We start from the raw sequence: 24,983 nt of genomic DNA, 5'->3' as shown, positions 1-24,983 counted from the left end.
TAATTGTATTATTACACCGGATTTTTATGATGTTACATCGTCTCATCTTCTCATTCAGGTCTCTACAATATCGGATCCTCTCAGTGAAGATCTACATAAGAGAATTTTCCTGATTTACCATCAAAGATGGATATGGACAGAGACAAGATGGCGGAGAGGATATTACACCTCACCCTAGAGATCCTCTTCCGGCTTACTGGAGAGGTGAGAGATTCTGATGACGTCACATTACATCATTCTTATCTATGGGAATAACAGATGGACAGAACTGGAGAGGTGAGGACTCTGGAAATGTCTGTAGTGAGATTTATTAATGTGTCTCTCCATAACCAGGATTACACAGTAGTGAAGAAGACCTCTAGTGAGCGCTGTCAGGACCCTGTGTCTGAGGGATGGAGAAGACCCCTGAACCCATTCACGGAGCCTCCACCTCACCCCCTGATACATGAGGAGATCAATTACCAGAAGATCCTAGAACTCGCCTACAAGATGACTGAGCTGCTGACTGGAGAGGTGACACTGCTGGGAATCCTGGGACATTATACAGTAATGCTATGAAGGGATCGGGGATGACAGCATCATTGTATGTGTCAGGTTCCTATAAGGTGTCAGGATGTCGCTGTCTATTTCTCCATGGAGGAGTGGGAGTATTTAGAAGGACACCAAGATCTGTACAAGGACGTCATGATGGAGGTTCCCCAGCCCCTCACATCACCAGGTAATAGACAGGACTAAATACACACGGCCTAAAATTATCTGTATGTAAAGAATGAATTCAGTCCCTATATATGTTTCTTCCAGACCTGTCCAGTAAGAGGACAACACCAGAGAAATGTCCCCGTCCTCTTCTTCCACGAGACTGTAAACAAGAAGATCCCAATGTTCCTCAGGATCATCAGGTAGATGGAGAGAAGGTGTCATGAGATCCCCCCTATGATGTGTAGACGGCTGTGAAGGTCTTGTGCTCAGTCTTGTTTTATCCCCCAGTATTATATGTTTTATACTTGTGTAATGAGAACGGTGGAGATGGCAGGATTAGAGCTGATCATAGATGTGACTTCTCCATCTGTCTGTAAATTTTACAATATTTTTTTTTTTAAGGGTGAAGATCTGACCCATATTAATACTGCAAAGACATATGTGAGGAGTGATGAGCGGTGTAAAGAGGAGACTCCTACATATGACTACCCAGGTGAGTAGTAACCAGTAAATGCAGAGAAATTACAGATTTTTTCTCAGTCACCGGCTGTGGCTGCTTTATTGGTGGTGTAGTCTGGACGTACCACAATTGTGTGATTACCATTTTGCCTCTAAACCACAGCATTCTCCTCCACCCAGAACTGTTGAAATGACTGGGCATTGAAAGCCCTTTTTTTTTTTTTTTTTTTTTTAATATAGAACTAGCTGAGGAGCCCGATGCTGCCCGGGCATAGTAACTAACTGTGGTTAGTTATAGCAAATTATAATTATCCTCCATCCCATAGTCCCGTGCCCATACACCCATCATACATATCCACCATCCCATAGTCGAGTGCCCGTATACCCATCACACATCCTTCATCTCATAGTCCCATGCCCATATACCCGTCATACATATCCTCCATCCCATAGTGCAGTGCCCATATACCCATCATACATATTCTCCATCCCATAGTCCCATGCCCATATACCCATCATACATATTCGCCATCCCATAGTCGAGTGCCCGTATACCCATCACATATCCTTCATCTCATAGTCCCATGCCCATATACCCGTCATACATATCGTCCATCCCATAGTGCAGTGCCCATATACCCATCATATATCCTCCATCCCATAGTCAACCATTATGACATCATAATGAGCAGCGGCAGGGCTTGCAACCTATGATGACATCAGCGCCACCATGGCAACCATTGTGACATAATGAGGGGCGGGGCTTGATACGCACACACTGTTTCCCCATTATGCAAATAGGGGCATTATGACATCACAATGAGGGGCGGGGCTTGACGCGCACACACTTTTTCCCCCAGTATGTAGATAGGGGCAAAATTGTTTGGTGAATTGGAACGCGCGGGGTTAAAATTTTGCCTCACAACATAGCTTAGGACGCTCTCGGAGTCCAGACGTGTGACTGTGCCAAATTTTGTGGCTGTAGCTGCTACGGTGCGGATGCCTATCCCGGACACACACACACACACACACACACACACTTTGAGCTTTATATATTAGATTTATAACTTGGAGGATCTGCCTATCCCTGGGATTAGGCGACGCTGACCATTACCTGCCTAGATGTGTAAATTACAAAGCCAAATGACAGCGTATGTAGAATGTGCTGACAAGTTAGAAAATCGCTCAAAGAAAAATATTATGCTGGGCCTGAAAGAGAAAGTGGAGGGTAATGATGCTGTTGGCTTCCTAGATCCCTGATATCTTCTTGGATGAATCTACCTTCTCTCCCTTCTGTGCTGCTGAATGTTCTCATATGGTCCCTACAAGACCAGGTCCAGTCTTTCTGGCCAAAGTTCGCTTTTATGATCAAGAACATTAAATGTGCAGTGAGGCCAAGTGTGAATTTCTGTACAATAACAACAGCGTTTCCCTTTGTCATGGCTTTTCAATTTCTTTAAAAAACCGACTAACTTTAAACAGCATTTTGATTAACTATACAAGAAACTTTACATCTGTGCCATATATCTCTAAGCTATGCATGGCTGATGACTGTAATATAGATTTATTCACGCCTGTGTAGGGAAATGGACCGGGCTGGGGCAGCTTCTTGTGTGTCTGGGCTGGAACCATCATGGCTGTCACCATTGTGGCGGGGGTGAAGCACTTTCTGACTGGAACATACCTTGGCTCCTGACTGCAGGTGGTGGGATAGGGATAAAAGGAGCTGAGCGCGTGAAAGGGGGGGACTTCTGGCAGGAAGACCGAGAACACTCACTCAAGGAGAAGGTTGACTCCTCTGTGTCCTCCTCTTTGGAAGCTTGTGGTCCACTTGTTGTACCGTCTTCTATTCCCTGTGCAACACCGTGTACAGGACCGGAAGCTCACATTTTGAAAAGCCAGGAACCGCCGTTTCGTTCAAGGGACATTGCTTCAACTTCATCCGACATCGCTTCAGAGACTTCTCGTGTCACCTGTGTAGACATCATGGGATCGTGCAACCTTTATCGTCCGGGAGCTACAGACTGATAAGTTGATCCATTCCTTTATTCGTTATTAACGTTATTTCTACATTGATCTTCTTTCCTGTACTTGTACCATTGTGTTTCTGCGATCTCCCTGCATGGAGTATTGATTGACAATTAACCTCTTCATAAAATACCCATTAAGTCTTGTTCTGCCACCTGCTCGTCACTGCATTCCATGGTCCTGCTAGTTCCTTACATTTGGCGTGAGGTGGCAGGATGCAGTGTAACAGCACGGAGGCGGCAAATCAAGCAGTTGGGGGAGTCCCGAGGTCCAGTATCTCGCTGGGGGCAATGTTCAATAATTTGTCAAACACCATGTTATGGAGCTGGTCTGAGCAAATACGGGGCATGATGAGGATCCACCCCATGACCCCTGCCTTGGAAGCGGAGGTGGCTGTTATGGCCCTAGATGGAGAAGCTAGAGACTCAGTGATGTTAAGGGCCCCCAGGGAGCGAGACACCTTTATCAAGGTGTTGCAGATTTTGTAAGAGACTCACTAAGACCTCACCAACGTTGAGGAACTGAGGACAGGTCTTTTTAGCCACATGCAGAGGGAAGGGGAGACTGTGACGCAGTATATGAACGCATTGCAGGAGTTACATACTGCAACTGTCAGGAAAGATGGCATGAGCGTAGTTCCTATGGACATAATGCCGTGAGACCTTTTAGTTACGGGCTTGCGAGACACGCTGATGAAACAGACCCTGAGAGAACGCGTGCGGGTGAACCCTTGCTTGACGTTTTTCGAAATAGGAAGTAAAGTGCGCACCCAAGAGCAGGAGCAGGGGGTGACAGTTCCGGTGGGGAAGATTCGGGGTTCAGAAGTGTCCATGAATACCAACTCTGAACCTCAATGGGGGGGGGGGGGGGGGGAAGAATTACGGAAAGAACTTCTGAATTTGAAAGAAGAGTTGGCTGAGGTTAAGAAAAAGACCGAGGCTGCTGCAGATACTTCAGGGGCCAGTGGAGGTCCGGAGTCTTGGCGGGATCCCAGAAGGTTCCGCCAACAAAGGCGTTTCACGTGCTTTAACTGTGGCTGACATGGACATATGGCGCGGGAGTGCATACACCGGAGAAGAGTTCAGCCCCGACGTCTGTTAAAGTAGAGGGCTCCGTGTAAGGGGGACACCGGCTGGAGCCAGGTCAGATGAGGAAGAGTAGTGGAAGTCCAGCAAATTTAGTGTCTATGTGCCCTCTGGTCTGAGTTTGACAGTCATGCAGTATGATGCCTAGTAGATACAGGCTCCCAAGTGACAACAATGCCCAAGGCCTATTTCCGGCAACATTTCTCTGAAATCAGATGGCCTGAGTGGGGCCCAGTAATAAAGTTGTTGGCTGCCAATCAATTGCCCATTCCGGTCGCAAGGGTGGCATGGATACAGATCTCCATGTGTGGCAAAGACCTGGGATGCAGGGGTGTGGTGCTGACCCGCGGAGAAGTGAATAGCAGACACAGTTACTCTGGGTATGAACGTCTTAAAAGAATTTGGAAGTCTTCAAATGAATGAACCCGCCAATGAAACCCTGAAGCAGTGGCGTTCCCACACTCCTCAGAGAAGAATATTCCAACAGTTGGTCCGTGTAGCTAAAGCGCAGGAGTCATACCAGGATGGAGAAGCATTAGGAAAAGTGATTGTGCCCTCTTTTGACAAACTTATGTTGCCCCCAGGACAAATGGTGGAGACTCTGCCTGTTCGAGCTCCTATCCCACTGGAGGGAGTGGAGATTCAGATTGAGCCTTTATGTTCAGAGAAACTGCTTTCGGGATTTTTGGTAGCTCGTATGTTGGCCACTTTGCGGGATGGAGCAGTACCCTGACAATGTGTTAATTTAGAGGACCAGGACATCACAGTTTGCCCCAGAATTGAAGTGGCACGAGTTGTGGGCATGCCTGAAGAAGTAATGCCACCCCTACCCGTGCAGTTGAAAGTGCACCATGAAGACCCCTGGACCGTTACAGTGAATGCTTCGGTCTCATATTCAAGAGGGGCAAATTATCCTGGATCAAATGCGAGCTGAATTGGCTGAACTCACCCAGAAACAGATGCAGCATGTGGAAGCTCTATTGGGTTGATATAGGGACGTGTTTGCTCGTTATGAAGATGACTTTGGCTGTACCACGGCCATCACTCATGAAATACCCATGGAAAATACCGCACTTATAAGACACCACTATCAACAAATTCCACCACAATTATATCAGGTGTCATACGATTATTACAATGTTCTATGGAGACTGGTGACATGGGTCAGAGTGAAGGCAAGGACACTATTTCAGAATTCAATGTAATACGGTATATATATTGTAGCGAAACAAGCTTCAGGTAACAGATGGAAACAACAGTGGCTTTAAACATCAGACAGAGTCAGGAATATGAGGGGTTATCAGTACAGACCAGTGATGCGAGTTCAAGTCTGGGAATGCAGGATCCAGAGGTCCGGAGCCCGAACTGGGCTCCTAACGGAGAGCAGGTCCGAAGCAACAGTCTTTCAGGTGGAACGTAAGTCCAGAAGCAAGCAGGGTATCCCGAAGAGACAAGCAAGATACTAGTCCTTTTAGCTTGGTAGCAGGTGAGATACACAAGCACTGTATAGTGTGCAGAGTCCCTTTATATATGCAGCAGACAGGAAACAAGGCATCTCAGACAGGAAACAAGATGGCCTCCGTTAAGCCATTAACTCCATCTTAGGTAAGGGCAAAGTCCAGCAGAACTAAGGGCAAGACCAAGCAAACAGGAAACAAGATGGCTTCCATGAAGCCATTAACTCCATCTTAGGTAAGGGCAAAGTCGGACAGAACTAAGGGCAAAACAGGTACACAATTCAGATCCTTACATCAGGAGGTGAAAGATATGCTGGGACAGATGTTGCAGAAAGGTGTCATCAGAGAAAGCCAGAGCCCCTGGGCTGCCCCAATAGTTTTGATATGAAAGAAAGATGGGACTCTGCATTTTTGTGTGCATTATCGGAAACTCAACGCCTGTATCGTGAAGGATTCCTATCCAGGATTGAAGAGTCTGTGCTTGGGAAGGCCCGATTCTTTTCAACATTAGATCTCCCCAATGGCTATTGGCAAGTACCAATGTCTGAACAAGATCAAGCAAAGACTACCTTTATTTTTCCCATGGACTTATTTGAATTCAACCGAATGCCTTTCGGGTTGGCTATTGCCTCTGGAACTTTTCAACGTCTCGTGGAAAGATGTCTAGGTGATCTGAACTTTGAAGCTACGCTAATCTATCTAGACAATATCATAGTCTACGCTGCTTCATTTGAGGAACACTTATAATGTCTAGAACAAGTGTTGAGTCGCTTGCAGAAATACGGGCTGAAGGTGAAACCTCAAAAATGTTATATGTTCCACCTGTGCTCACCGGGCCAGACCGCTACAAGACCTATTGAAAGGAGCGCCCTCTGGCACAAAGTACTGGAAGATTTGTTGAAAAGAACATCAGGAGCAAGCTTTCCAAGACCTGAAGTAAGCCTTGACGGAAGCTCCTATGCTGGCTCATGCAGACTTTTCTCAACCGTTTATTCTCCATACTGACGGGAGTTTGCATGGACTTGGGGCTGTGTTGTTGCAGGTACAGGGCGGAATAGAGAAGGTGATCGCTTATGTATGTCAGTCCCTTCACTATTCTGATTGTAATCTGGACATCTACAGTTCCTTCAAGTTGGAGCTGCTTGCGTTGGTGGGGGCTATGACAGAGAGGTTCACATAATATCTGTTTGGGTCTGACGTTTTAGTGCGCACCGATAACAATCCTCTGGCTCATCTGGAAAATGCAAAGCTAGGGGCTGTGTAACGATGGGTGGCAAGAATGGCGTAATTCCGGTATAGAATCACGTACAAGAGAGGAGCAGAAAACATTCATGCTGATGCTCTATCCAGAATAAAACATCAGGAACCAGGAAGGAATAGAGATGAGGAACTGGAAAGTGAAGGGATTCCCAGGTTTCTAGAGCTCGCAAACACTGTGGCAACAACAGAGGACCAGATACAAATACAGTTCCCCGGAGGAATTTTAGGGTGATCCCAGGATGAATGGGTCTGCTTGCAACAAGAAGATGGAGAGCTTGCTCTATTGAGGCGGTGTGTAATTTCAAAGAGACTCCCCCAGTCTGTGACATCAGTCTGCGAGTCTGGGCTGCAGTAAGGCAGCACCCCGTGCAACTCCGATACCCTTTACCCCTATACAGGGATCTGGATTTACAGCAGAGCCCAGGAGGTAGCTGTCTGAATAAGAGCAGCGGACCAGAACAGGACGGTTGCCAGAAAGGGGTTAAAAAAACGGGACCAAAAGCGTAGTTAGGAATCCAAGTCTAAACCAGGCGGGCAGCAGAGGTACAAAAAACGGCAGACAGTAGCAGAGTCAAATCCAGGCCAAGGTCAGAGTCATAAACCGGGAGGGAGGCAGAGGTACAAAAGCGTTAGGCAGTTGCAGAGTCAAAAACCAGGCCAAGGTCAGAGTCGTAAACCAGAAGGGCGGCAGAGGTACAAAATCGTCAGGCAGGAGCAGAGTCAAATCCAGGCAAAGGTCAGAATCAAAGATCGCAAATAACATACTAGCACACTGGGGAAACCAAGACTATATCTAGCGGCCTGCAAGACAGGCCCCAAGGTATTTGAAGGATCAGGCTATCCCTCACAGGTTCACAGTCTGATGATGTCATTTGGACTGCCCCCAGGACCAGACCAGATGGTGATGCACCAACCCTTTCATGACTGACAGAGGAGCGGAGCCTGCACCCACCAGATGCCTGTATAGGAGCCCCTTCTCTGTCACCACCACCCACGGGGGAACCACGGCGCCACCTAGTGGCCGAGGCAGGAACAGCCGTCCCCGAGTCTGACGGCGACGTGACCGCCCGGCGCCTCCCAGTGGTTGAGACCGGAACAGCAGTCCCTGTATCTGACGGCGACGTGACAGTCCGGCGCCTCCCAGTGGCTGAGGCAGGAACAGCAGTCCCTGTGTCTGACGGCGACGTGACACAGTCTGGCAGAAAGGAACACTATCTCTCCAGAAACTCTGTGGATCCTTCATCAGTGGGAACGCCTCCAGATGAAAAATGGGTTACTGTATCGGAAAGTGCAACTCCAAACGGAGCTGGGGGCCACCTGGCAAGTCCTAGTTCTAGAGACTCTATTAACCGAGATTTCCATCGAGGCCCATGAAAAAGGAACGCCTGGAAAAGACTTTCCAATGGTTACAGCGGTTCATTTATCATCCTAGGCTGAAGGTGGTAGTTGAAGAAACATGCAGAGCTTGTCGGACGTTTGAACTGGCGAAACCACCAGAGCAGAAAGCTCCGATATAATCCATCGTGACATCCACTCCCTTTGAGTTAACAATGGTAGACTATTTGACCATTGGACCTGCTCTTCAGGGATATGAACATTGCTTAGTAATGGTGGATCATTTTACAAAATTCGCGATTGTGAGCCCTACCAGAGACCAAACTGCAGAATCAGCTGCGCATGTCATCTGTAAAAATTTTATCCAGACTTATCGCTATCCAAAATGTATTCATTCAGATCAGGGAGCCTGTTTTTTGAGAAAGGTGATGGAAGAGCTACATCGCATGTACCGAATTGATAAATCTCGGACTACACCATATCACCCACAGGGTAATGGCTGTTGTGAACACTTTAACCGTACATTGATCCAAATGCTGAGAACTTTGAAAGAATATCGGAAGGCCCGGTGTCCATGAATTAGTTTCAGAGTTGGTTTGGGTCTATAACTGGCTCCTCCTCCTCTCATCTTCCCCTTATTGTTGGGGTTCCTCAAGGATCAGTCCTAGGCCCCCTCCTCTTCTCTTTGTACACTGCCCCTATTGGTCAAACAATCAGTAGATTTGGTTTCCAGTACCATCTCTATGCTGATGACACCCAATTATATGCTTCTTCTCCTGACATCACGCCTGCCTTTCTAGAAAACACCAGCGATTGTCTAAACGCTGTGTCTAACATCATGTCCTCACTATATCTGAAACTGAACCTGTCAAAGACTGAACTCCTCGTGTTTCCTCCCGCTACTAATGTACCTATACTCGACATTGCCATTTCCGTGTGTGGTTCCACTATTACTCCCCAGCAACATGCCCGCTGTCTTGGGGTCATGCTTGACTCCGAGCTTTCCTTTGTCCCCCACATACGATCACTGGCTTGCTCTTGTTATCTGCACCTCAAAAACATTTCTAGAATTCGACCTTTTCTTACTTTTGACTCTTACTGTTTCTTTTATTCATTCTCGTCTCGACTATAGTAACTCTCTTCTAATCGGTCTCCCTCTTACCAAACTCTCCCCCCTCCAATCTGTCTTGAATGCTGCTGCCAGGATCATATTCCTCGCCAATCGTTACACCGATGCCTCTACCTTGTGCCAGTCATTACACTGGCTACCCATCCACTCCAGAATCCAGTACAAGCTTATTACCCTCACACACAAAGCTCTTCAAGGCTCAGCACCACCCTACATCTCCTCCCTTGTTTCAGTATACCATCCTACCCGCGCCCTCCATTCTGCTGATGACCTGAGGTTAGCATCCTCAATAATCAGAACCTCCCACGCCCGTCTCCAAGACTATACACGTGCTGCGCCAATTCTTTGGAATGCACTTCCCAGGTCAATACGATTAGTCCCCAATCCCCACAATTTTAAGCGTGCCCTGAAAACGTATTTATTCAGACTGGCCTACCGCCTCAACACATTAACCTAATCTATCCCTATGTGGCACAGCCAAAAGTTTTTACCATAACCAGGTTCCCCGCATCATGTTCCCACATGCTTTATGCATCCATTATCCCTCTGCATCTGTACTGTTACACACTTAACATTATGGCTGGTCCATACAATCAGGGCAACTGTTACCACCCACCTTTCGTGTCTCCCTTTTTTTTCCTCATAGATTGTAAGCTTGCGAGCAGGGCCCTCATTCCTCTTGGGATCTATGTGATTATTGTTATGCTGTAATGTCTATTGTCTGTACAAGTCCCCTCTGAAATGGAAAGTGCTGTGGAAAATGTTGGCGCTATAGAAATAAAATTTATTATTATTATAACAATCGAGTGCATAGTACCACGGGTTACACTCCCTACTCACTGCTGTTCGGCAGGGATGGTAAAGGAATTACTGAGTTAGATCCAGAGGAAAGCGGCTCATGGGTAGAAGTGTCTTCATGGGTCCGAGAACATCGACATCATCTACAGACCCTGTAACGTCTAGTACAGACCAGACTCTGAGAATTGGAGCATGCTGAAAGAACTCCACCATGGGCAACAGACCTTAAAATTGGAGACCGCGTTCTAGTGCGAGACAAACGTCTACGCGACAAACTGGAAAATCGATGGGAAAGAAATCCCTATCGGGTAAAAAGGCGAGTCAGCTCTGTGGGCCCTGTGTATGAGATTCAATCTGAGGGAGACCAAAACTCTGCTTCAATCTGAGGGAGACCGGAACATGCTTCAGCCTTGCTTGTCTAAAGATCCAACACAAGTGCCAGATGCCAGAAACCGTTGAGTCAGTTCCTGTTATAAAAGAAGATGAGGAAGATACAGAACAAGGGCTCAGGATCTCCCAGGAAGATGTGTCAGAGAGTACAGTCACGTCCGGGCCTCCAACAGTGCCAACGGATTCTACCATCCCAGAAGACTCCACTACTCTTTCCAATTTACGGCGCTCCGAATGTACAACAGCTGGCAAACCCTTCAATCATTATGAGCAAGTTCAATTTATCTGGCAACGGAAAATACAGAGGAGAAGAAAGCGCCCATGCAGTTCTCCGGAATTATCGTCCGTGGAATGGCGAGCAAAAGGAGTGGGGGAACGTAGGGAAATGGACCGGGCTGGGACAGCTTCTTGTATGTCTGGGCAGGAACCATTGGGGCTGTCACCATTATTGCGGGGGGGAAGTACTTTCTGACTGGAGCAGACCTTGGCACCTGACTGCAGGGGGTGGGCTAGGGATAAAAGGAGCTGAGCGCACAAAGGGGGTAATTCTGGCGGGAAGACATAGAACACTCAAGGAGAAGGATGACTCCGTCTCCACTGTTCCACGCCAACGAGCAGACGTACGCCGTGGCTTTACTGTTTCTGTGCGCACAGCCTGCGTTCAGATAGAGACGAGCTCCCGGCAGACTTCCATACCTGACAGCTCTGACTGTACAGCACCCCTCGCAGTGCCTGACAAGCTTTCTCAAACGGACCACACGCTACACGCTGACTCCGTAGGCCCATCTGCAGCCTCCTCTCTGGAAGTTTGTGGTCCACTTGTTGTACCGTCTTCTACTTCCCGTGCAACACCGTGTACCAGGACCGGAAGCTCGCATCTGGAAAAGCCAGGAACCGCCGTTTCGTTAAAGAGACATTGCTTCAACTTCATCTGAGATCTCTTCAGAGACTTCTTATGTCACCTGCGTTGATATCGTGGTATCGTACAACCCTTATCGTCCGGGAGCTGCAGACTGATAAGTTGATCCATTCCTTTACCGAGCGTTATTAACGTTATTTCTACATTGGTCTTCTTTTCTGTACTTGCATCATTGTGTTTCTGCAATCTCCTTGCGTGGAGTATTGATTGACGATTAACCTCTTCATAAAGTACCTGTTAACTCTTGTTCTGCCTCCTGCTCGTCACTGCAACCCGCGGTCCTGCTAGTTCCTTACACCTTCCGGAGATGTGTTGGCATGGCTCGAGCCCTGGTTTCATAGATTCACTCCACGTCTTAAGTTCCATTATGTTTTCAATCCTAAGGAATTCAGATTACTGCACAATTGCTCCTTAAATGGGGAACACTAATACTTTCTCTAATCCTCTGGTCACAACTCATAGAAGCTCCAATGGTTCCACATAAATCAGTGCAACTCCGGTTTAGTGTTAAGACACCTTATCTCTGCACTATTGGACAAAGTTCTTTTTAAATGTCTAATATTTCTTCTTGAAACTCACTTGACAAAAAATATTGGCCTTTACAATAGTTTAGATTGTCAAGAGCCACCGAGCCCCATACTCTAATTACTCCAGAGACATTTCACCAATAGTTACTCATTCTTTAATGATGAAGACCATTTTATTATTTCAACAAAGAAAATCACAGTAAAACAAACGTATAAAAATACTCTGTTGTAAAGAAGCAACTGTAAACAGCAAGTGCTAGTAAAAAGATGATAAAAGAAGGGTATTTGGTTGCTACATTTTTTGCAAAAAATGTATACTAAGCCGCTTTACTAAATGTCAAGGTAACCCATATCAGAGCAGTCCCTAACTGATGTATTTAAAAACCTGGTCATGTGTATAGTACCTGTATGAGCAGGATTCAGACAGGTAATATCCGATGTGGACACACTGCAGAAGACGGCCTTTATGTGCATGGCCCACAAGGGAGGGGTGGAAAACCTCCCTAATCTTGCAAAAACAAGAAACCCAAATACCCTGTTTTTATCATCTTTTTACCAGCACTTGCTGTTTACTGTTACTTCTTTACAACAGAGTGTTTTTATATGTTTGTTTTACTGTGCTTTTCTATGTTTCAGTCTTTTGGTTGTGTGAACACTGTCCTACAGACTTGCTCACTGTGTGCATGGCCCATGTGTTTGTATTTTTTTCATTTCAGTAGATGTGTTGTCTTAACTTGCAGTTTTTGACTACAGTAATTAGTGTCCAAAATAGGGATTGCCTTACCCATCACCCTCTGTGAATCTGGACTTATACAGAAAGCCCTAGGGCATGGGTCACTGTGTTACCTGCTGTTCTGTGGTCAGAGACGGCAAGAAGAATAATCAAGTAGTTGGGTAAGAACCAGGAGGGCAGAAAAAATACAAAATGAGAACATATAAGAGTAGTTAGTAAACGGACCAGGGTCACAACAAGAATCAAATACACTAACTAGGAGCTGAATACAAAAGACTGAACCATGTGTAATGGTCCCACACTATGAGTGGACGGTGCGTACTCACTTGGCAGGTCATTGAGGTAGATACGGGACCCTTAGGGTTAAAAAGTCCATTCAGTTTATTAGAGTACAGCATAAACCGCTCATCAGGAACTTTGTAGCATGCAGCAGCCAGTCCACTGTCCATTACACATTGGGCTCCATAGTATAACCACAGTCCCTCGCTGACCCTGGTCAGCATAACACGGATTACGTGGGGGTTAGTGTTGGCACACAGGTTCCCAGACACCTCTTAACCTCAAAGGCATCCTATAACCACTTCTCACTGACCCCCAGTCAGTATCTCTCCCGGTTGTCAGGCCGTCCTCTCTGGAGTTCTCTCACAGGCCTCCTTCCTCTGGCTCAGACTAGCCAGCACTGCAACATGTGCCAAACACACAGGCTCCCTTAGGTAGCCTGTAACCACACCCACAGGTGAGGTAACATCACATGGACTGGTCATGTGATTGTGACATCACTGCAGGTCCTCAAACTCCTGCAGGTCCTGCAGAGAAATGGGCTCCAGTGAGCACCCTCTCAGAGGTGAGGCATGTAGGTAGCCAGACCCTCCCATCTCTCATAGCTACCTGTAACCCGGACCCAGGTGCACTAAACAGCAACATAGTGCTCCCGTGCACTCTGGGTTGCATCGCAGGGAGCAGCCATCCCTGTGGCACATACCTCCCATTGATTATGCAGCCATTAGCCTCCTTACACATGGGAGAACACAGCAGTATCAGACAGCTTCCATAAATATGCTTCAAGCTTTAATAGGGTGTGGTGCTTTCCAGTTGGCTGAAGCAGGGAGTAGATTACTTCAGCTGGATAGCACACACACTCATACTGCCAGACTGGTTGGCACTACTGCTCCCAGGCAACCTAATTTTAGTGGCTGGACAGTGCCTGCACCACCCAAAAGCTTCGGTTTCCGACATCTCTTCCATTACCAATGTCGCCTGCAGAATGAATAAGGCGGCTCCTGATGACAGAATAAGATGTTGTAGGAGCAGATCCCAGAGGAGATGAGACACACTATATGAAAAACCCTAATATGATAAAATGTCAGAAAACCAGAGCAATAGAAATCCTCATAAGGTCACTCCAGTCTGGAAATTATACCACTCAGTGAATTAATCTATAGGAGTAGTGACTATTTTGATTCTACAGGCACTTTCTGGATTTTAGCATTCAGTGGATGTTGGAGAGAGAAAATTGCAAATATACCATTTTATTACCCAACACATAGTGCCAGATATGGCTCCAGGAGACGCACACCATAAATTAAGTGGGTTCTTCTCACTATAGCAATGCCAAATACATGGAGTCTAAATGTGGTTTGGGCACACTGCAAGGCTCAGAAGCGAGGGGGAGATTTCACTTTGGGAGATATTGCATTGATTTATGGAAGCATGTTTTCAAGAGCTTTTGAGCTACTAATAATGTGGAAACCTCTGTTTTTCCACTGACAGATGATGGACCTGAGGGGGGACTTGTTTTTTCTGAAATGAGTAGAAGTTTTTATTACTATTATTTTCGCCTACATACAGTGCCTTGCGAAAGTATTCGGCCCCCTGGAACGTTTCAACCATTTCCCACATATCATGCTTCAAACATAAAGATGCCAAATGTAAATTTTTGGTGAAGAATCAACAACAAGTGGGACACAATTGTGAAGTTGAATCAAATTTATTGGTTATTTAAATTTTTTTTGGAAATTCAAAAACGAAAAAGTGGGGCGTGCAATATTATTCGGCCCCTTCACTTTCAGTGCAGCAAACTCACTCCAGAAGTTCATTGTGGATCTCTGAATGATCCAATGTCCTAAATGACTAATGATGATAAATATAATCCACCTGTGTGTAATCAAGTCTCTGAATAAATGCACCTGCTCTGTGATAGTCTCAGGGTTCTGTTCGAGGCACAGAGCATCATGAAGACCAAGGAACACAACAGGCAGGTCCGTGATACTGTTGTGGAAAAGATTAAAGCTGGATTTGGATGCAAAATGATTTCCAAAACTTTAAACATCCCAAGGAGCACTGTGCAAGCGATCATATTGAAATGGAAGGAATATCATACCACAGCAAATCTACCAAGACCCAGTCATCCCTCTAAACTTCCATCTCAAACAAGGAGAAGACTGATCAGAGATGCAGCCAAGAGGCCCATGATTACTCTGGATGAACTGCAGAGATCTACAGCTGAGGTGGGACAGTCTGTCCATAGGACAACAATCAGGGGTACACTGCACAAATCTGGCCTTTATGGAAGAGTGGCAAGAAGAAAGCCATTTCTCAAAGATATCCATAAAAAGTGTTGTTTAAAGTTTGCAACAAGCCACCTGGGAGACACACCAAACATGTGGAAGAACGTGCTCTGGTCAGATGAAACCAAAATCGAACTGTTTGGCAACAAGGCCAAATGATATGTTTGGCGTAAAGGCAACACAGCTCATCACCCTGAACACACCATCCCCACTGTCAAACATGGTGGTGGTAACATCATGGTTTGGGCCTGATTTTCTTCAGCAGGGACAGGGAAGATGGTTAAAATTGATGGGAAGATGGATGGAGCCAAATACAGGACCATTCTTGAAGAAAACCTGTTGGACTCTGCAAAAGACCTGAGACTGGGAAAGAGCTGAAAACTGATGTTCACAAACGATCTCCATCCAACCTCACTGAGCTCGAGCTGTTTGCCAAGGAAGAATGGGCAAGAATTTCAGTCTCTCAATGTACAAAACTGATAGAGACATACCCCAAGCGACTTGCAGCTGTAATCGCAGCAAAAGGTGGCGCAATAAAGTATTAAGTTAAATGGGCCAAATAATATTGCACACCCCACTTTTCAGTTTTTGAATTTCAAGAAAAAATTTAAAATAACCAATAAATTTCATTCAACTTCACGATTATGTCCCACTTGTTGTTGATTCTTCACCAAAACTTTACATTTGGTATCTTTATGTTTGAAGCATGATATGTGGGAAAGGTTGAAAAGTTCCAGGGGGCCGAATACTTTCGCAAGGCACTGTAACAATGTTTGGTAGCTTTTAATTACACATTTGGGAGACAGAATGAGCAAACAGTTGAACACCATGCTCCACTAATTCATGCTATGAAGTTTTAGTATTAGACTGTAAACTGTCAATATCTTGGTGAATAATTTAATATTTTTAAAACACTTGACATTTTTATCGACAGTTTGTAGTAGAAATATTCAAAAATATAAAAGTCAAGGATATTTTATTTAAAAATAATTGGTTTTATTCTTGGCAGATGACTGTACCAGGAGATCAGAGGAACAGCTGACATCTTCAATTTTTAAATCAGATGATCTTGAGATCCCACAGGATACAATCAAATTGAAAGCCATTACTCCATCATCCCTTCACAGCAAAGATCTGTCATCTGATCCTTTGAAACAAGTCCTAACTTTTTATTCATTACCGACAAATAAGGAAAATCAAAGTAAAAAAATAAGCTTTAAAAAACAAACTACTCCTAAATCAAAGAAGTCATTTTCACCTTCAGAATATGGAAACCAATTTCCCCTTGAAAAGTCTGCTCTTAAACCTCAAAAAATTCACACAGCAGAGAAAAGATTTCCTTGTGCCAAGTGTGGGAGATGTTTTAACCAGAAATCATATTTTGTTCGTCACAAGAGAACTCACAATGGGGAAAAGCCATTTTTATGTTCTGAATGTGGAAAATGTTTTAATCAAAAGTGGACACTTGTTATGCACCAGAGAACCCACACAGGGGAGAAGCCTTTTTCCTGTTCAGAATGTTTGAAATGTTTTATCCAGAAATCAGATTTAGTTACGCACCAGAGAACCCACACAGGGGAGAAGCCTTTTTCATGTTCAGAATGTGGGAAATGTTTTATCCGGAAAGCGCATCTTGATGGCCACCAGAGAACACACACAGGGGAGAAGCCTTTTTCATGTTCAGAATGTGGGGAATGTTTTATCCGGAAAGTGCATCTTGATGGCCACCAGAGAACACACACAGGGGAGAAGCCTTTTTCATGTTCTGAATGTGGGAAATGTTTTAACCAGACATCAGATTTGGTTAAGCACCAGAGAACCCACACAGGGGAAAAGCCTTTTTCATGTTCTGAATGTGGAAAATGTTTTAATCAAAAGTGGACTCTTGTTATGCACCAGAGAACCCACACAGGGGAGAAGCCTTTTTCCTGTTCAGAATGTTTGAAATGTTTTATCCAGAAATCAGATTTAGTTACGCACCAGAGAACCCACACAGGGGAGAAGCCTTTTTCATGTTCAGAATGTGGGAAATGTTTTATCCGGAAAGCGCATCTTGATGGCCACCAGAGAACACACACAGGGGAGAAGCCTTTTTCATGTTCAGAATGTGGGGAATGTTTTATCTGGAAAGCGCATCTTGATGGACACCAGAGAACACACACAGGGGAGAAGCCTTTTTCATGTTCTGAATGTGGGAAATGTTTTAACCAGACATCAGATTTGGTTAAGCACCAGAGAACCCACACAGGGGAAAAGCCTTTTTCATGTTCAGAATGTGGAAAATGTTTTAACCAAAAATGGAGTCTTGTTATGCACCAGAGAACCCACACACGAGAGAAACCTTTTTCCTGTTCAGAATGTGAGAAATGTTTTAACCAGAAATCAGATTTGGTTAAGCACCAGAGAATTCACACAGGGGAGAAGCCTTTTTCCTGTTCAGAATGTGAGAAATGTTTTAACCAGAAATCAATTTTGCTTAAGCACCAGAGAAGACACACAGGAGAGAAGCCTTTCTCCTGTTCAGAATGTGGGAAATGCTTTATCCAGAAATCAGATTTGGTTAAGCACCAGAGAACTCACAAAGTGGAGAAGCCTTTTTCCTGTTCAGAATGTGGGAAATGTTTTATCCAGAAATCGGATTTGGTTAAGCACCAGAGAACTCATACTGGGGAGAAGCTTTTTTCATGTTCAGAATGTGGGAAATGTTTTTTATGGAAATCACATCTCGTTAGACACCAAAGAATTCACACAGGGGAGAAGTCTTTTTTATATTCTTAATTCCCTTTACCCCCCCCCCCAAGGTGGTTCCTGACCAGGCCATTTTTTACAATTATGACCACTGTCACTTTATGAAGCAATAACTCTGGAATGCTTCCTAGGATGCTGGTGATTATGAGGCTGTTTTTTCGTGAGATATTATAGTTCATGATAGTTGTAAAATATCTTTGATATGATTTGCATTTATTTGTGAAAAAAAACCCAGAAATTTGGCAAAAAGTTTCCAACTTTGAATTTTCATGCCCTTGAATCACAGACATATGTCACACAAAATACTTAATGAGTAACATTTCCCACATGTCAACTTACACAATTTTGGAACCAACATTTTTTTGTTATGAAGTTATAAGGGGTAAAAGTTGACCAGCGATTTCTCATTTTTGCAACAAAATTGACAAAACCATTTGAAGTCACTTTGAAGAGTCTATATGATGGAAAATACCAAAAGTGACACCATTCTAAAAACTGCACCCATCAAGGTGCTCAAAACCACATTCAAAAAGTTTATTAACCCTTCAGGTGCTTCACAGGAATTTTTGGAAAGTGGAGAATGTGGAAAAAAATGAACATTTAACTTTTTTTCACAAAAATTTACTTAAGATCCATTTTTTTTATTTTGACAAGGGTAACAGGAAAAAAATGGACCCCAAAATTTGTTGTGTAATTTCTCCTGAGTACTCTGATATCCCATATGAGGGAGAAAACCACTGTTTGGGAGCATGGCAGAGCTCGGAAGGGAAGGAGCGCCATTTGACCTTTTGAGAATGCAAAATTTTCTGGAACAATTGGCGGACGCCATTTCGCATTTGAAGAGTCTCTGATGTGCCTAAACAGTGAAAATCCCCCACAAATGACATCATTTTGGAAACTAGACCCCCTCAGGGAAATTATCTAGATGTGTGGTGAGCATATTGAACCCTCAGGTGCTTCACAGAAGTTTTTAACGTTGATCTGTAAAAATTTTAAAAAAACAACTAATTTCCGCACAAATGTTTTTAGCATAAAATATTGTATTTTCATAAGGGTAAAAGGAGAAATTGCAACATACAATTTGTTGTGCAATTTCTCCTGAGTATGCCGATACCCCATATGAGGGAGAAAACTACTGTTTGGGTGCACGGCAGAGCTCGGACGGGAAGGAGCGACATTTGACTTTTAGAATGTAAAATTTCCTAGAATCATTAGCGTACATTATGTCACATTTGGAGCGCCCTTGATGTGCCTAAACAGGGGAAACCCCCACAATTTACCACATCTTGGAAACTAGACCCCTCAGGGAATGAATTTAGATGTGTGGTGAGCACCTTGACTCTCCAGGTGCTGCACAGAAGTTTATAAAGTTGAGCCGTAAAAATAAAAAAAGCAAATTTTCCCCACAAAAATTTTATTTTGGCCCAAATTTGGCATTTTCATAAGGGTAACAGGAGAAATTGCACCATACCATTTGCTGTGCATCGTCTCCTGAATATGCTGATACCCCATATGTGGGGGAATACTACTTTTGAGGCACAGTGCAAAGCTCAGTAGGAAAGAAGCACCATATTTGAGTTCAGATTTTGCTAGAATGGTTTGAGGGTATCATGTCACATTGCAGAGCCCCTGAGGTGCCAGAACAACAGAAACCCCCATATGTGAACTCATTTTACAAAGTACACTCCCCAATGAATTCATCTAGTAATGCAGTGATCATATTGACACCACTGAGCGGTGAAGAAAGACTAAATTACAATTTTTACCACTAAAATGTTGTTTTAGCCCCAAGTTTTTAATTTTTTTAATGGCTAATAGGATTTTTTTTTTACAACAAACTGATGTCCATTTTTTCCTGAGTGTGCCAATACCCTACATGTAATCTGGAAATATTTTTTCAGGCACAGTGCAAAGCTCTGAAGGCAAAGAGCGACAGATTTTACTGTAATGGTTTGTGGGTGCCATGTCCCACTGACCCACTGGGAGAGCCCATGAGGTGGCAGAACAGCAAAAACCCCCATAAGTGACTCCATTTTCATACCTCAATTAATTAATCTAGGGATGCAGTGATCACATTGACACCCCAGGTGTGTCACAGAATTTTATACCATTGGGCAATGAAGGCAAATAACTACCGTATTTTTTGGATTATAAGACTCACTTTTCCCCCAAATTTGGGGAGAAAATCGGGTTGCGTCTTATAATGGGTATATACCTAATTGGCACGCCGCTGAGGGTGTCCGATGCTGCTGCCCAGACACAGAGCAGCGGCAGCATCGGACACAGCGCAGCAGTAGCACAGGACACCCGCAGTGGTGTACCGCACATTACCCCGCTTCACTGCAGCCACCACCCCCGGTAAGCAATAAGATGCATGGATTATAAGAGGCAGCACCCTTTTTTTTTTTTAAAGTTTTTTTCCTATTTTTCTCCTCAAAATTTTGGGTGCGTCTTATAATCCGAAAAGTTAGGTATATTTTTAACACCAATATTTTGTTTTAGCCCCAGAGTTTAAATTTTCACACAAGAAGTGGGTAAAAAAGGCACCAAAGGCACCATACTTTGTACCACAATTTCTACTGAATGTGGCAATACCCCTTATGTGGCTGTAGACTACTGCTTTGCCATACAGAAAGATTCGGGAGGGACGGAGCGCTATTTGCCTCCTGGAGCGCAGATTTTCCTAGAACAGTTTGTGGACTCCATATACAGAGCCCCTAATTGCTAGAAGAGCAGAATCCCTCTTCAAGTGAACCCATTTTGGAAACTATACCCCTTGGGTGATTTATGTACAGGTGTAGTGATGACAATTTTGATTGCATGGGTGTTTTCCAGAAATAAGCAGCAATGAATATTGATAAGTGAAAATTGCAAACTGCTGTTGTAGTGACCCGTACGCTGTAGTGACCCGTACGCTGTAGTGACCAGTACATTATGCCCAGCCCTTGCTTCTGGAGACATGCACCCGTAAGTTAGGTGGGCTCTCATTGCTTCAGAAATGAAAAACATGTGGACGCTATATGTGGCTAGGTACACTGTGAGGCTCAGAAGGGAGAGGGCATTTAGATTTGGGAGCAGAGAATTTGCTGAAATTCTTTTGGCAGGTGAGGAGCCATTTGGCTTTTCCAGAACCTTTGTGCTACCAGTAACGTAGAAGCCCCCTATATTTCCGTTAACAGATGAAGGACCTGAGTGGAGACTTGCTTTTTTGTGGATTGAGTTGAAGATTTTATTGGGAACATTTTACATAATGTTTGGAATTAGTTATCCAGCGCTCTACGCTGAGCACTTACTTTGGGGTTTCCATCTAAATTTTCTGAGTGACGTGATTCAGATGAAACCCCCTAGGGATCTATTCACTATAGTGAGGCAGCAGAGTTACCCTGGACTCCTTCTGGCCTCTGTTCAGCGGCGTCCTTCTTTTCAGAAGTACACATCTGACTACATGACCTTCCCGTATGCCTCCTCTGGATCATCCGGATGGTCATTGGCGTATTTCAAACGGGCCTGAACATGTGCTGGCATGAGCAGTGGGACCTTGCATGCTCTACATGAATTTAACCCGTGACGGTTTAGTGTGTTACTAATGGTATTGTTTGAGACTGAGGTTCCAGCTCTCTTCAGGTCACTGAACCAACCAGAATTCATCCCGGGTGGTTGGTGATCAAATACTTATTTCATGCAAAAAACAAATGCAACTTAATGATGTAAAAATCAAACAATGATTTTCTGGATTTTTTTTTAAGATTCTGTCTCGCACAGTTACCTACGATAAATATTTCAGCCTTTCTTTGTAGGTGGGAAAATTTGCAAAATCGGTAGTGTATCAAATAGTTATTTCTCCCACTGTATGTTATTGACCAATTGTGCAAAAACAAATTAGACAGTCTTATAATTAAACAAGAAAGGGAAATTTCTTGCCGCAGAGGTTGGCACCCTAAATTGAGCATGTAAGTTGTAGTTTTACACCATTCCTTGTGCGGGATAAGTGATTAGGCGACTTTATTCTTCGGGTCGGTGCGACTACAGCGATACCAGATTTATATAAGGTTTTTATGTTTGGTTGCTGTCACACACTAAAAGACACTTTTTATTGCGAAAACTAGTTTTTGCATCACCATATTTTGAAAGCTATAATTTTTCCATATTTTGTCCGACAGTCATGTGAGGTCTTGTTTTTTGTGAGACGAGCTGACGTTTTTATTGGTACCATTTTCGGGCACATGACTTTTTTTTTATTGCTTTCTATTCTGATTTTTGGGAGGCAGAATGAACAAAAACCAATAATTCAGGAATAGTTATTTTTGTTTTTTCTTTTAACCCCTTTGTGACATGCGCCGTACTAGCACTGATCTGGAGGAGGTGCATTCGTGCCAGCTGCAGTACTAGTACAGTGCCACGATCGTGTGGCCTCACGCTTTTTAAATCTCTAACAAAAAAAGTAAAAAATATTTTTCCAATAAATACATTTATGTAAATAAAAAAAACAATAGTACACGTATATGTTATTGACGTGTCCGTAACTACCTGTTCTATAAAACTGTCCCACTAGTTAACCACTTTAGTGAACACCGTTAAAAAAAAAAAAACTAGGCAAAAAACAATGCTTTATCATTATACCGCCGAACAAAAAGTGCAATAAAACGCATTCAAAAAGACGGATATAATAAATATGGTACCACTGAAAACGTCATCTTGTCCCACAAAAAAAACAAGCCGCCATACAACTTCATCAACAGAAAAATAAAAGTTATAGCGTAAAAGCGCCAAAACTTGAAAAAAAATATAAATGAGGTATCGCTGTAATCGTACTGACCCGAAGAATAAAACTGCTTTACCAATTTTAACACACACGGAACGGTATAAAAAAAAAAAAAAAAAAAAGCAATTCCTGAATTGCTGGTTTTGGATCATTCTGGCTTCCAAAAATTGGAATAGAGAGCGATCAAAAAATGTCATGTGCCCGAAAATGGTATCAATAAAAAGTCAGCTCGTCCTGCAGATAACAAGACCTCACATGACTGTGTCGGCTGAAATATGAAAAATTATAGCTCTCAGAATATGGTGAGGCGCAATAAAAAGCGTCTTTTAGTGTGTGACAGCTGCCAAACATAAAAACCCAATATAAATCTGGTATCCCTGTAATCGCACCGACCTGACAAATAAAGTCGCCTAATCACTTACACCGCACAAGGAATGGCATAAAAATAAATAAAACCAGTTCTTCTCATGCTGTTGTTTTTTTCATTCTGCCTTCCAAAGGTCGCAGTAAGGCTTGGTGCACATTTATCCTGCGCTTTGCGCTGAGCGCTTACACCGGGGTTTCCGTGTAAATCTCTGAAATACGTGATTCTGACAGAACCTCTGGCTGAAGATTGCCTATCATGAGGCAGATGGAGGCACTGTGGGAGCCATCTGACCTGTGATGCGCCGGTGTCTATCTTTTTAGGATTGCAGAAAAGTGCCGTCGGCCACAGTTTTGTGCACTTAAAGATTTAGATGGAAACCCCAAAGTAAGTGGTCAGCATAGAGCGCCAGATAACTGTGATCCCAAACATTATGTAAAATGTCCCCAATAAAAGCTTCCACTCAATCCACACAAAAAGCAAGTCTCCACTCAGGTCCATCATCTGTTAACGGAAATATAAGGGGCTTCCATATTGCTGAGAGCAAAAAGGCTCTGGAAAAGTGAAATAGCTCCTCACCCACCAAAATAAAATCAGCAAATTCTCTACTCCCAAATCCAAATGCCCCTCCCTTCTGAGCCCCAGTGTGCCTAAACAACATTTAGCGCCTACATGTTTGGCATTTAGTGATGAGAGCCCGCTTAATTTACAGATGCGTGTCTCCAGAAGCATGAGCTGGGCATAATGTACTGGTCATTACAATGTACTGGTCACTACAACTGCATTTTGCAATTTTCACTCAGGAACATCCACTGCTGCTTGTTTCTGGAAACCGCCAATGGAGTCAAAATCGTTGTCATGCCAGCCATGCTGCTTGCGCTGCATGATCCCCATTGTCATGCCTCATTGTCCCCAGGTCCTGGTCCCTGCGGGCGCCCCGCGGGTCTCGCCTGTGTGTACAGCTCATGACTTGTGCCGCAGGATCCCTGGAGCAGTGTGCACACACACCTCATGACTGTTATGCCACATGATGCCTGGAGCAGTGTGCACGCGCACCTTACCTCATGGCTGTACGCCGTTGCTAGGTAACCATTCTTCTCTGCTCTGATTCTGCAATCCTCTGTATTCCTGGAAGCCCCTGATTATGTGACCTTTCCTATGTTCCAGCACTGTCTGATTCTGCAATCCTCTATGTATTCCTGGACCCCTGATCATGTGACCTCTATGGTTCAGCCCAGTCTGATCTAGCAACGCTCTCTATGATCCTGGAGGAACTGAATCGGAAGTCCTTCCCTGATTCTGACCCGGAAGTCCAGGTGCTATGGTGCTATATCAGACCGCCCCTTCCTATGGTCGGGGCCTGAGTATCGTGTTGCTTCTCTGCATGGCTGCTTGGTCTGCTCGGTCGCTCCCTGTATTCTGTGCCCCTGCACTCTGCTCTGTAGTGCGTCTCTGCACACGCTCTGTGCTTGTACTCTGTCTCTTGTCTCGTGCCATGTCTTGTGTTGTCTTTCGTGCCATGTTTGTCCTTGCTATGCTTTGCCTTGTAGTACTTCCTCTGTTCTCTGCCTTAGCCTGTTTCGCTATGTCTTGCCAAGCTCTTCCTTGCCTTGTTGTTTGTCCTATGTTCCGTGTCAAGTCTCAAGACTCTGCCTTGACCCGGCTCTGGGCTTCGGCCTACGCTCCGCTGTTAGACTCTGGCCTATGGTGCTCTCTAGCACAC

At 44.4% G+C, this 24,983-nt stretch overlaps 1 protein-coding gene across 1 annotated transcript in view; it reads left to right on the top strand.

The window, feature by feature from the left end:
- Window positions 1–24,983, top strand: part of LOC141047167 (uncharacterized) — a 549,720-nt gene that overhangs the window by 484,151 nt on the left and 40,586 nt on the right. Inside the window, exons 2-7 of the mRNA XM_073542124.1 lie at window positions 59–204; window positions 334–513; window positions 595–718; window positions 802–899; window positions 1,102–1,192; window positions 16,396–18,145. Of these exons, the coding sequence (XP_073398225.1) occupies window positions 127–204; window positions 334–513; window positions 595–718; window positions 802–899; window positions 1,102–1,192; window positions 16,396–18,145 (2,321 nt within the window). The 5' untranslated portion in view covers window positions 59–126. The remainder of the gene's footprint in view (window positions 1–58; window positions 205–333; window positions 514–594; window positions 719–801; window positions 900–1,101; window positions 1,193–16,395; window positions 18,146–24,983) is intronic.

Source organism: Dendrobates tinctorius, unplaced genomic scaffold (assembly GCF_039654945.1).
Source record: "Dendrobates tinctorius isolate UK_male_01 unplaced genomic scaffold, ASM3965494v1 ptg000126l, whole genome shotgun sequence".
In the NCBI taxonomy this organism is placed as follows: Eukaryota; Metazoa; Chordata; class Amphibia; order Anura; family Dendrobatidae; genus Dendrobates; species Dendrobates tinctorius.
This window is presented reverse-complemented; position numbering and strand designations above follow the sequence as displayed.